This window comes from Anthonomus grandis, chromosome 12 (genome assembly GCF_022605725.1).
Source record: "Anthonomus grandis grandis chromosome 12, icAntGran1.3, whole genome shotgun sequence".
NCBI lineage: Eukaryota > Metazoa > Arthropoda > Insecta > Coleoptera > Curculionidae > Anthonomus > Anthonomus grandis.
In genome coordinates, this window is record NC_065557.1 from 4,031,570 (window position 1) to 4,045,105 (window position 13,536).

Sequence of the window (13,536 nt, forward strand, 5' to 3'; positions counted from 1 at the left end):
ACTTAAAATCACTGTCGGAAATCACTGCTGTAAAAAAAAAACTGGGTCAACAAGACTATTAAGTCAATAGTAAAATTTCTGAAATTACTAGATAAAAAAAACGCAAAAAACTATTTTTTTACTGGTTGTAATAGAAACATCAAAAAATCAGTGCTAGATAAATATTTAATTAATTAAAAGCAGGTAAAAGGAAATGTTTCAAGGTTAAAAAAAGAAAATTAAATCACTGTTGAGATTTTTTTCCATTTCTAGATTTCAAGGAAAAACAACAATTTTATTGGTTCTTTAAAATCACTGTTGGGATAAAGATGTAATATATTATGTCCTTATTAATGCTTAAAATCACTGTCAACACAAGGCACTATTGAGAAAAATATATATTTTATCATTTCTATGTAAAACTTTTTAATTTATTTATAAACAATTTTTTTTTAAATCACTGTTATTAAAAAATACTGGATTAACAAGACTATTAAGTCAACAGTAAAATTTCTGAAATTCCTAGACAAAAAAACGAAAAAAATATGTTTTTTACTGGTGGTAATAGAAGCATGTAATCACTGCTGAGATAAATATTTTTTATATAACCACTATTTCATAAAATCACTGTTGGGATTAATTTTATTTTATGCTGAAATTTTATCATTAGATCAACAAGACTGTAAATTCGAGACAGAGATTTCTTAAAACCAGATATGCTAAAAATTATATTAGTGTTTGTTATCAAAATTATTACAAGGAATCAATAAATCACTACTGAGATTTTTTTTTAAATTCCTAGACAAAAATGTAAAAAAATGTTGTGCTGTTTATGACAGAAACGCCTTAAAAATCACTGTTGTGATAAGTACATACCTTATTACTTACGGGTTATCATTTTTAAATAGACATTTTTTTACTGGTTCTGGATCGACTTTTTTTAAAATCACTGCTGCGATAAATTTTTGATCAATTCAAGGCAAACAAGGGCAAAAACTGCCAGGACAACTATTGGTTAATTCTAATATCAATTATTTATTCATTGCTACACAAAAAACGTACAAAAATATTCTTTTACTGGTTTTTACAGAAGCACCTAAAAATCACTGCTGTGATGATTATTTTATTAAATAAAGTCAAGTCAAGGTAAAGGATTCATTTCTGGATAAACATTTTTTTACTGGTTCTGGATCTGTAAATTTTTTCAACATCATCACTGCTGTGATAAATATTTTATCAATTTAAGGCAGATAAGTAATTTTTCCATCACTATTTCATAATATCACTGTTGGGATTAATTTTATTTTATGCAGAAATTTTATCATTAGATCAGCAAGACTGTAAAATCGATAATAAGATTTTTTTAAACCACATATGCTAAAAAATTGTACAAGTGTTTGTTTTTTAAGTTATTACAAGTCTAAGTCAAGGAATCTTTAAAATCACTACTGAGATTTTTTTTTTAATTCCTAGACAAAAATGTAAAAAAAAATGTTCCAATGTTTCAATATCAACTATTTATTAATTGCCACACAAAAAAACGTACAAAAATATTCTTTTACTGGTTTTTACAAAAGCACCTTAGAAATCACTGCTGTGATGATTAAATTAATATCAACTTAAATAAAATCAAGTGAAAGTAAAGGATTTATTTCTGGATAAACATTTTTTACCGGTTCTGTATTTATAATTTTTTTCAAAATCATCATTGCTGTGATAAATATTTTATCAATTTAAGGCAGATAAGTAATTTTTCCATTTAAAATCGCTGCTGTATTAAATGTTTGAAAAGGGGAAGATAAGCAATAGGTCAACCAGCTTGTAAGATCTAAAAAGAAAATTAAATCACTGTTGATATTTTTTCCATTTCTAGATTTCAAGAAAAAAGAATAATTTTATTGGTTCTTTAAAATCACTGTTGGGATAAAGATATAATATATTATATCCTTAATAATGCTTAAAATGAATGTCAACACAAGGCATTATTGGGAAAAATATATATTTTATCATTTCTATGTAAAACTTTTTAATTTATTTTAAGGTAATAATTTTTTTTTTAAATCACTGCTATAAAAAAATAGTAGGTCAATAAGCCAATTAAGTCAACAAAAAAATTTCTGAAATTCCTAGACAAAAAAACGTAAAAAATAATTTTTCTACTGGTTGTAATAGAAGCGTCAAAAAATCACTGCTGAGATAAATATTTAATTAAGTAAAAGCAGGTAAAGGGAAATGTTTCAAGGTTAAAAAGAAAGTTAAATCACTGTTGAGATTTTTTCCATTTCTAGATTTCAGGGAAAAACAACAATTTTATTGGGTTTTTAAAATCACTGTTGGGATAAAGATGTAATATATTATATCCTTAATAATACTTAAAATCACTGTCAACACAAGGCTTCATTTCTATGTAAAATTTTTTAGTTTATTTTAAATCAATTTTTTTTAAATCACTGCTATTAAAAAATACTCGATTAACAAGACTATTAAGTTAATAGTAAAATTTCTGAATTTCCTAAACAAAAAACGTAAAAAATAATTTTTTTACTGGTTTTAATAGAAGCATCTAATCACTGCTGAGATCAATATTTTTTATAAAATCACTGTTGCGATTAATTTTATTTTATGCTGAAACTTTATCATTACATCAACAAGACTGTAAAATCAAATTATACTTGTGTTTATTGGCAAAATTATTACAAGTCTTAATTAAGGAATCTTTAAAATCACTAGTGAGATTTTTTTTTAATTCCTAGACAAAAATGTAATAAAAATGTTGTGCTGTTTATGACAGAAACACTTAAAAAATCACTGTTGTGATAAGTACATATCTTATTACTTACAGGTTAAACATTATCATTTTTAAATAGACATTTTTTACTGGTTCTGGATCGACTTCCTAAAATCACTGGTGTGATAAATCTTTAATTAATTCAAGGCAGCCAAGGGCAAAAACTAGGAGGTCAAATATTTATTAATTCCAGTATTCACTATTTTTTAATTCGTAGACAAAAAAATTTAAAAAAATGGTAATATTGTTACAGACGCACATTAAAAATCACTGCTGAGATGATTATTGTATTAAATAAAATCAAGTAAAGATAAAGGATTTATTTCTGGATAAACATTTTTTTACTGGTTCTGGATCTGTAAATGTTTTCAACATTATCACTGCTGTGATAAATATTTTATCAATTTAAGGCAGATAAGTAATTTTTCCATTTAAAATCACTACTGTATTAAATATTTGAAAAGGGGAAGTTTTAATTTATTTAAAGAAAGCATCTAAAAATCTCTGTAAAGATTTTTGTTCCTATATAAGTTTCTAGGAAAAACAACAATTTTATTAGTTCTTTAAAATCACTGTTAGAATAAAGACATAACATATTATATCCTTATTAATATTTAAAATCACTGTCAACACAAGACACTATGGGAAAAATATATATTTTATAATTTCTATGTAGAACTTTTTAATTTATTCTGGATCAATAATTTTCTTTTAAATTATTGCAGTAAAAAAAATACCTGGTCAACAAGATTATTAAGTCAATAGCAAAATTTTTGAAATTCCTAGTCAAAAAAACGTAAAAAAATATTTTTCTACTAGTTGTAATAGAAGCATCAAAAAATCACTGCTGAGATAAATATTTAATTAAGTAAAAGCAGGTTAAGGGAAATGTTTCAAGGTTAAAAAAAGAAAATTAAATCACTGTTGAGATTTTTTTCCATTTCTAGATTTCAAGGAAAAACAAAAATTTTATTGGTTCTTTAAAATCACTGCTGGGATAAAGATGTAATATATTATATCCTTAATAAGGCTTAAAATCATTGTCAACACAAGGCACTATTGGGAAAATTATTTAATTTATCATTTCTATGTAAAACTTTTTAGTTTATTTAAAAATATTTTTTTTTAAATCACTGCTATTAAAAAATACTGGATTAACAAGACCATTAAATCAATAGTAAAATTTCTGAAGTTCCTAGACAAAAAAACGTAAAAAATAATTTTTTTACTGGTTGTAATAGAAGCATCTAATCACTGCTGAGATTAATATTTTTTATAAAATCACTGTTGCGATTAATTTTATTTTATGCTGAAATTTTATCATTACATCAACAAGACTGTAAAATCGATAATGAGATTTTTTTAAACCAGATATGCTAAAAAATTGTACTAGTGTTTGTTATCAAAATTATTACAAGTCTTAGTTAAAGAATCTTTAAAATCACTACTGAGATTTTTTTTAAATTAAATTCCTAGACAAAAATGTTTAAAAAAAATGTTGTGCTGTTTATGATAGAAACGCCTTAAAAATCACTGTTGTGATAAGTACATATCTTATTACTTACAGGTAAAACATTATCATTTTTAGATAAGCATTTTTTTACTGGTTCTGGATCGACTTTTTTTAAAATCATTGCTGTGATAAATTTTTGATCAATTAAAGGCAAACAAGGGCAAAAACTGCCAGGACAACTATTGGTTATTCTTTTACTGGTTTTTAGAGAAGCACCTTAAAACTCACTGCTGTGATGATTAAATTAATATCAACCTAAATAAAATCAAGTAAAGATAAAGGATTTATTTCTGGATAAACATTTTTTACTGGATCTGTATTTGTAAATATTTTCAAAATCATCACTGCTGTGATAAATATTTTATCAATTTAAGGCAGATAAGTAATTTTTCCATTTAAAATCGCTGCTGTATTAAATGTTTGAAAAGGGGAAGATAAGCAATAGGTCAACCAGCTTGTAAGATCTAAAAAGAAAATTAAATCACTGTTGATATTTTTTCCATTCCTAGATTTCAAGAAAAAAGAATAATTTTATTGGTTCTTTAAAATCACTGTTGGGATAAAGATGTAATATATTATATCCTTAATAATGCTTAAAATGAATGTCAACACAAGGCATTATTGGGAAAAATATATATTTTATCATTTCTATGTAAAACTTTTTAATTTATTTTAAGGTAATAATTTTTTTTTAAATCACTGCTATAAAAAAATAGTAGGTCAATAAGCCAATTAAGTCAACAAAAAAATTTCTGAAATTCCTAGACAAAAAAACGTAAAAAATTATTTTTCTACTGGTTGTAATAGAAGCGTCAAAAAATCACTGCTGAGATAAATATTTAATTAAGTAAAAGCAGGTAAAGGGAAATGTTTCAAGGTTAAAAAGAAAGTTAAATCACTGTTGAGATTTTTTCCATTTCTAGATTTCAGGGAAAAACAACAATTTTATTGGGTTTTTAAAATCACTGTTGGGATAAAGATGTAATATATTATATCCTTAATAATACTTAAAATCACTGTCAACACAAGGCTTCATTTCTATGTAAAATTTTTTAGTTTATTTTAAATCAATTTTTTTTTAAATCACTGCTATTAAAAAATACTCGATTAACAAGACTATTAAGTTAATAGTAAAATTTCTGAATTTCCTAAACAAAAAACGTAAAAAATAATTTTTTTACTGGTTTTAATAGAAGCATCTAATCACTGCTGAGATCAATATTTTTTATAAAATCACTGTTGCGATTAATTTTATTTTATGCTGAAACTTTATCATTACATCAACAAGACTGTAAAATCAAATTATACTTGTGTTTATTGGCAAAATTATTACAAGTCTTAATTAAGGAATCTTTAAAATCACTAGTGAGATTTTTTTTTAATTCCTAGACAAAAATGTAATAAAAATGTTGTGCTGTTTATGACAGAAACACTTAAAAAATCACTGTTGTGATAAGTACATATCTTATTACTTACAGGTTAAACATTATCATTTTTAAATAGACATTTTTTACTGGTTCTGGATCGACTTCCTAAAATCACTGGTGTGATAAATCTTTAATTAATTTAAGGCAGCCAAGGGCAAAAACTAGGAGGTCAAATATTTATTAATTCCAGTATTCACTATTTTTTAATTCGTAGACAAAAAAATTTAAAAAAATGGTATTATTGTTACAGACGCATATTAAAAATAACTGCTGAGATGATTATTGTAATAAATAAAATCAAGTAAAGGTAAAGGATTTATTTCTGGATAAAATTTTTTTTACTGGTTTTGGATCTGTAAATTTTTTCAACATCATCACTACTGTATTAAATATTTGCAAAGGGGAAGTTTTAATTTATTTAAAGGAAGCATCTAAAAATCTCTGTAAAGATTTTTGTTCCTATTTAAGTTTCTAGGAAAAACAACAATTTTACTAGTTCTTTAAAATCAATGTTAGAATAAAGACATAACATATTATATCCTTATTAATATTTAAAATCACTGTCAACACAAGACACTATGGGAAAGATATATATTTTATAATTTCTATGTAGAACTTTTTAATTTATTCTGGATCAATAATTTTCTTTTAAATTATTGCAGTACAAAAATACCTGGTCAATAAGCCAATTAAGTCAATAGTAAAATTTTTGAAATTCCTAGACAAAAGACGTAAATAATAATTTTTTCACTGGTTGTAATAGAAGCATCAAAAAATCAGTGCTGAGATAAATATTTAATTAATTAAAAGAAGGTAAAAGGAAATGTTTCAAGGTTAAAAAAAGAAAATTAAATCACAGTTGAGATTTTTTTCCATTTCTAGATTTCAAGGAAAAACAACAATTTTATTGGTTCTTTAAAATCACTGTTGGGATAAAGATGTAATATATTATGTCCTTATTAATGCTTAAAATCACTGTCAACACAAGGCACTATTGAGAAAAATATATATTTTATCATTTCTATGTAAAACTTTTTAATTTATTTATAAACAATTTTTTTTTAAATCACTGTTATTAAAAAATACTGGATTAACAAGACTATTAAGTCAACAGTAAAATTTCTGAAATTCCTAGACAAAAAAACGAAAAAAATATGTTTTTTACTGGTGGTAATAGAAGCATGTAATCACTGCTGAGATAAATATTTTTCATATAACCACTATTTCATAAAATCACTGTTGGGATTAATTATATTTTATGCTGAAATTTTATCATTAGATCAACAAGACTGTAAATTCGATACAGAGATTTCTTAAAACCAGATATGCTAAAAATTATATTAGTGTTTGTTATCAAAATTATTACAAGGAATCAATAAATCACTACTGAGATTTTTTTTTAATTCCTAGACAAAAATGTAAAAAAATGTTGTGCTGTTTATGACAGAAACGCCTTAAAAATTACTGTTGTGATAAGTACATACCTTATTACTTACAGGTTATCATTTTTAAATAGACATTTTTTTACTGGTTCTGGATCGACTTTCTTAAAATCACTGCTGTGATAAATTTTTGATTAATTCAAGGCAAACAAGGGCAAAAACTGCCAGGACAACTATTGGTTAATTCCAATATCAACTATTTATTAATTGCTACACAAAAAATCGTACAAAAATATTCGTTATTACAGAAGCACCTTAAAAATCACTGCTGTGATGATTATTTTATTAAATAAAGTCAAGGTAAAGGATTCATTTCTGGATAAACATTTTTTTACTGGTTCTGTATTTGTAAATTTTTTCAAAATCATCACTGTGATAAATATTTTATCAATTTAAGATAGATAAGTAATTTTTCCATTTAAAATCACTGCTATATTAAATGTTTGAAAAGGGGAAGATAAGCAATAGATCAACCAGCTAGTAAAATCACTATTAAGGTTTTTTTGAAAAATAGATCCTATAATCTATTTGTTAAAAAAATATTATTGAATTTAGTTATGAAACCTTTCTGTTGAGATTTTTTAAAATTTATAGACTAAAAACGTAAAAAATAATTCTCAACAGACTTTGACAGGTGCACCTTAAAAATCACTATTGAGATAAATATTTTATTAATTCAAAGCAGGTAAAGGAAAAATACTTTCAGGTCAGCAACAAAATAAAATCACTATCGATATATTTTTTTTCCAATTATAGGCAAGGGAAAACCCATTATTTAATTACCATTTAAAAATCACTGTTCATCAGTCTCAGACCATTCCTTTACTAGTTCTGGATAGAAAGCTTTCTTTGTGATCACGTGATAAATAATTTATCAACTTAAAGCAGAAAAGATTCCAGTGAATATTTTGCAATTTCAAGTACGTAAATTTTATATATTTTTAATGAAAAATGTGTAAAAATCATCGCTGCAAAAAAGTCACTATTGCTACATTAGATAAAAAAACAAAATTTTTAAGAGATCATGTAACGGTAATCACTGCTGAGATAAATATTCTATTAATTACAGGGATTTAGCAAAAAAAAGGCTTAGATCAACAAATCACTATTGAGATCAGTTTTAAATCGATAATTGTAAAGAAACATGATTTTAACAGTGAATCTTGGAGTGAATGAGCAACAATTTTTTTACCGACCCTGGCAGGACCGTTTAAAAAATCACTGCAGTGATAAAATATTTATCGCTGAAGGATTCATGCTTTTATCTATAAAATCACTGCAATAAAACCTGATAATTTCTGTACAAGTATAGGAAAAAAAAATTTTCTAAAAATTATTTTTTTAGCTAAAAAAAGTTATTTCTTATTCAGTTTATTAAAAACCACTGCTAAGATACATAATTTATATAAAATTCATTGGGCTGAAAAATATTCAATTTTGTTTTCACTGAAGCACCTGCTCAGATAATTTTTACGTATAATTTTTACCAAAAAGTTCCTTTAAATAAACTATTTTACTGATCCACTTACTAAGAAAACATCCCAGGACTGTCCTCTATTACTAGCAAATATTCAATTAAAACGCCATAAAAACCCTTTTATGGATCCACCGATCCCATTACAAATTAAGTGCTTTGACCCTCAATGAAACATCCCTATCATCGATCCAGTTTCCAAGCAAATATTTACTGGACAAACTCAAATTGAAACTGGAATTAGTATAATATTCAATTTTTAAAAGTCAATAAAACTTGGATCGTATCCAGAGTTGACTCACCTTATTTGTCCGACTCATATCTGGAATATAATCCTCAAATAAAAAATGCTGCTGATCTATGGGGCACAGATGCTGTTCACTGAAACACCGATGATGACGATGCACATTGTTCGGTTTGTCACTTTTTGTTTGCGAGGTTACATAAACGTTTTATATAATTATGTATGACATGTTTATATAATGTTTATATTAGTGCTAAACTGTAAATTTATTTATTTTTTTTTTGTTTAATGTTTGGACGTCAAAACATAAAAAATAATTTTATATAGCCGGATCGAAAGAGGAATCTTGGTTAGTCTAAATAATCCAGGGAACATTTTAAATGATTTTATTTTCGGAATTTTAAATTTAAAAAAGTGGGACGTGAAATTTTTAAATCGGTTAGTAACTGGCGTTAAATTTAACGCGGACAAGTAGGTTTTATTGGGTTACTGGTTTAAATTAACTAACTGTTTCTGATTGTAGATTAAAAAATGGGTTTTTACTAGAATATTAAAAATCAGTGCTAAAGGTAATATTTTATTAATTCAAAGGAGATAAACAAAGAAAACTTAGAAAATCTTTATATCTGATAAACCTTTAAATTTGCTGCTTAGATAAATTTTATATTAACTTACAGTAGTTCAAGTAAATAAATAGAATTGACAAGTTATAAGATCATTGCTAAAATAAATAATTTTAGTAATTTTTTAGTCATAAGATAAAAATTACTGTGCTGTTTTATAATAAATATTTTATTTATTTATCAGTGCTTAAAAATCACTACAGAGATAAATATTTTATTAATACTAGATAAAGAAAAAAAATATGGACTTTTAAATTCATTCCAGCTGAAATAAAAATTTTATCAGTTTCAAGTTGATAATAGAATAAAACAGTGTTTTTCCTGACTTAGGATGCATAGAGCTTTAAAATCACTAACGTGATAATTATGTTATCAGTCTCATCATACTCACTTTAATATTACTACTATTTTATTTATTTATTTATTTCTTAAAGGCCTATTTCAAATATGATAAAGAAAAAAATACTTCTTGTTACAAATCCTGTGAAAATCACTGCTGAGATAAATTTTTTACCAAATTAAAATAGTTCAAGTAAATTGTTTGACTGATTATGAAATCACTGCTGAGATAAATAATTTTTGCCATTTCTAGGTACATAAGAGAATGACTACTGTTGTATGTTAGAATAAATATCTTATTAATCTAAGGCAAATAAAAAACTATTGTTTTAATTAAAAAATATCTAAAAATCACTATTGAGATTATTCTTTTATCGCTTGCATTCAGGTCAAGGACAAACAATTTGTTGAATATATCTCCTAGAAAACTTTTTACAATAATCACTACTGTACATGATATTGCGATAGAAAAATCAGTTTTCTTTGTTCGAAATCACTACTGAGATAAGATTTCTATCAACACAAGATAGTTAAAAAGAATGGTTTGACTTGTGAAAAATCACTGAAGAGATAAATTATTTTTGTCATTTTTAGGCATATAAGAGAGAAACTACTGATTTGTATTAAAATAGATATTTCATTAATGAAAGGCAGATAAGGAAAAAGTATTTTAAAACTCAAAAAGGTTGATAAACCTAGAAAATCACTGTTGAGATTAAGATGGTATCATTTGTATTTAAGGGAGTTGTTGTGATAGAAAAATTACAATTTTTTTTAAATCACTGCTGAGATTAATATCTTATTTATACCAGGCAGATAAGAAAAAAAATAGACTTTAAAAATCAGTGCAGTTAAAATAAATAATTTATCAGTTTGAAATTAATAAGAGAGTAAAACAGTTTTTTGCTGACTTTAGGTACATAAAGCTTCAAAATCACTGATGTGATAATTTTGTTATTAGCTCCCAAGCCCATGAAGAGCATTTTTATTCAACTTTTAAATCATTGCTAAGACATATCATTTCAAATCACATAGAGCAAAAATTAATTCTTATTGCAAATCGTTACCTTCAATTACTTTACTGGTTTTTGATAAAAAAATTCTTAAAAATCTAGTTAGCAGTGAAGAGATGAAAGAAACAGTCAGAAATCACTGTTTTGTTTAAGTTCTGACAAAACCACTCTAGTGCCTAATTATTCCTGTACAGATAAGGATTTTTTCTCCTGGAAAACACTCGTAAGATCACAGTTGTGATCAAACCATTACATAGTCACTCAGTCACTGATGAGATAAATACTTTTTTACTTGAACTACATTCAACTGCCTGAATAATATGAGACATATTGACTGAATTTTAGGGTTATTTTTCAGTCAGTTGAATCTATTTTATCTGTTTTTAATTAATTTTAACTGTATGGAAGAGTGAGAGAAATAATTAAAAAATTCCGAATAATTGAGAACATTTTTATCGCTTTCTAACTTTAATTTCAACTGCTTGAAAGAATGAGGGAAATAGTTATAATTTTCGTGGCAATTGAAGTAATTTTTGTCTTATTCTAATTAAATTAAACTGATTGAAAGAGTGAGAAACATAATGGTAAAATAAAGGTAATTGTCCAGGCAATTTAGGCTGTTTTTGTCTTTTTTTAACTGATTTCAACTGCCTGGAAGAACGAGCAAGACTATGACAATTTTTCAAGCAGTGGCGGATATTTCTGGTTTTTTTAACTCATTTAAACTGCCTGAAAGAGAGAGTAATATTTATGATTTATATTATATCAAATATATTTATATATTATCAAATTTTGAGCTTACTAGGATAAAGAGAGAATTAGATTTTTAATCAAGAGAGTTTGCTTACGTACCATTGCTGAGGTCAGAAAAAAAATATTTTTTAATTTTTTTACAGACTTTTTAGGCCAAAGAATTTGCATGTAAGCCCTCTACAAAACTTGAAATATCTCAGAAAGAAATCAACATAGAAAAGTGAATCTTGCAGAAAATTATTATGGAAACTACATTCTCTTACAAGGGCTTCAAAGAATTTTAGCAAGTATTTAAAAGCTTGCAAAGAAAAATTAATTATCTCAAGTTTAGTACCGATATTAAGCCAATATCAAATAACAAAAACCGCTCATAATTCCTCAGAAAACTAATAATAAAAATTTCTAAACAAATAGTAAAAAAAGGCAAAAATGTTCACACCATCATCACGTAACACACGCACCACGACGGTGAAAATCCATTTTTCACGTTTCAGAATTTCTTTAACGAGGACGAAAGTCGCGACGAGATTTTCCCGAAAATTTTCACGGGACGAACGACGCCGCGCGACGCCGTCGGCCGCATTTTCGCCGAAACTGGTGCCGACGTCGTTCGCGGCGTCGTTTACGGCGTCCTAGGGACGATTTACCATTGGTCCGATCGTCACCACGTGATCGCACGTGGAAATCGCCGTTATTTTCATTACGCTGTTGCCGTTTCTGAATACTTGTTGGTAGGAAATTTTGATTTTCCATCGAGGTAAAGTATTGGTAAATATTGGTGTCTTTTTTTTATACCTAAAAAATGTTTGCTTAAATGTAAATAACGGTAAAAAACAGAGTGTGATAATATGCAAAGGGCTATCAGAGCTTCATCGTCCTGATATCTGGGATAAGTGAATGTTTCTTTCTTCCTCCCCCCCCTTCGAACGAAATTTTATAAGAATAAAAATAATAATTAATATTTATTTAGCACTAATACTACATGGATAATATAAAAGTATAAAATCACCTAAATATAAAAATAACTTAATTAAAAATTATGGAACGTTTAAAAGCTTTGGTACAAAACTGAAACTATTCAAATATTGGACACTAAATAAAGCTGCATAAATAAAATTAAAATAAAAGAATGAATGTAAAGATAAAATAAGACATTCATACACACATTAAATTAAATACAAGGAAAAAATCTTAAATTTTACAAAAGCCCCTTGAACTGTCTTAAATTATCAGAGATTTTGATATTCACAGGCAATTTGTTAAATTCGTTTAATCCCTCATACAGCACTGAGTAGAGTAACTGATTTGGGTTTAATTTGTCTGCTAGTATAAAGCTGCACTGTACGATTTATAGTGTCATAATTGTGTACATCTCTTTTAAAAACTCTTAATTTATATTATCTTTATATATTATAAAGAATAGTTATAAAAAAATCATATATTTTTTAATATTTGAGAGACTAGGCAAATATTCTAAATAAATATTAATATTTCAATAGGACAATGTACGTTATATACATATTTAATTCCGAATAGTTGAATAGACAAATATTTAATTAATATGAAAATATAAATACAAAAATTTATACTGTATGTATGAGTACTTCAACACTATGTACTTTTATAACTAATCTTTAATTTTTTAGACACAAATACACATTTTTAAATTTCAGGAGATCTTGTTGCAAGTATAATTTAATTTAAAATGACTCCAGAATATTTGAAAGAAATGTTATTTAGATACTTATTAAATATTCAATTATTCTTGAAAAGAGTATCGCGACATTTGATTTTTAATATTCATCTAATATGTTGATGCTACTTGGAGATATACAATTTGAGTGAATTAAATAGTAATATTGAGCAAATTTGTAAATGTGGATGTGCAATGACATTGTACAACATTAATTTTGTGTGCATTAATAATTTATTGATAACTAG

At 25.8% G+C, this 13,536-nt stretch overlaps 1 protein-coding gene across 6 annotated transcripts in view; it reads right to left on the reverse strand.

The window, feature by feature from the left end:
• LOC126743390 (uncharacterized) overlaps nt 1–13,536 on the reverse strand; it is a 444,135-nt gene that overhangs the window by 341,330 nt on the left and 89,269 nt on the right. For 3 of the 6 annotated variants that reach the window (XR_007662855.1, XM_050450461.1, XM_050450458.1), the window contains exons 1-2: nt 12,035–12,177; nt 8,926–9,222 (exon numbers count right to left, since the gene is read on the reverse strand). The exons of 1 other annotated variant lie outside the window; for it this stretch is intronic. Coding sequence is in view for 4 of the 5 variants with exons in the window: in XM_050450461.1 (XP_050306418.1) it covers nt 8,926–8,943 (18 nt within the window). In the remaining variant the exon portion in view is untranslated. Of the gene's footprint in view, nt 1–8,925; nt 9,223–11,929; nt 12,178–13,536 lie in introns of those variants that run through there. 2 more of the 6 variants (XM_050450459.1, XM_050450460.1) reach the window with 2 other exon arrangements.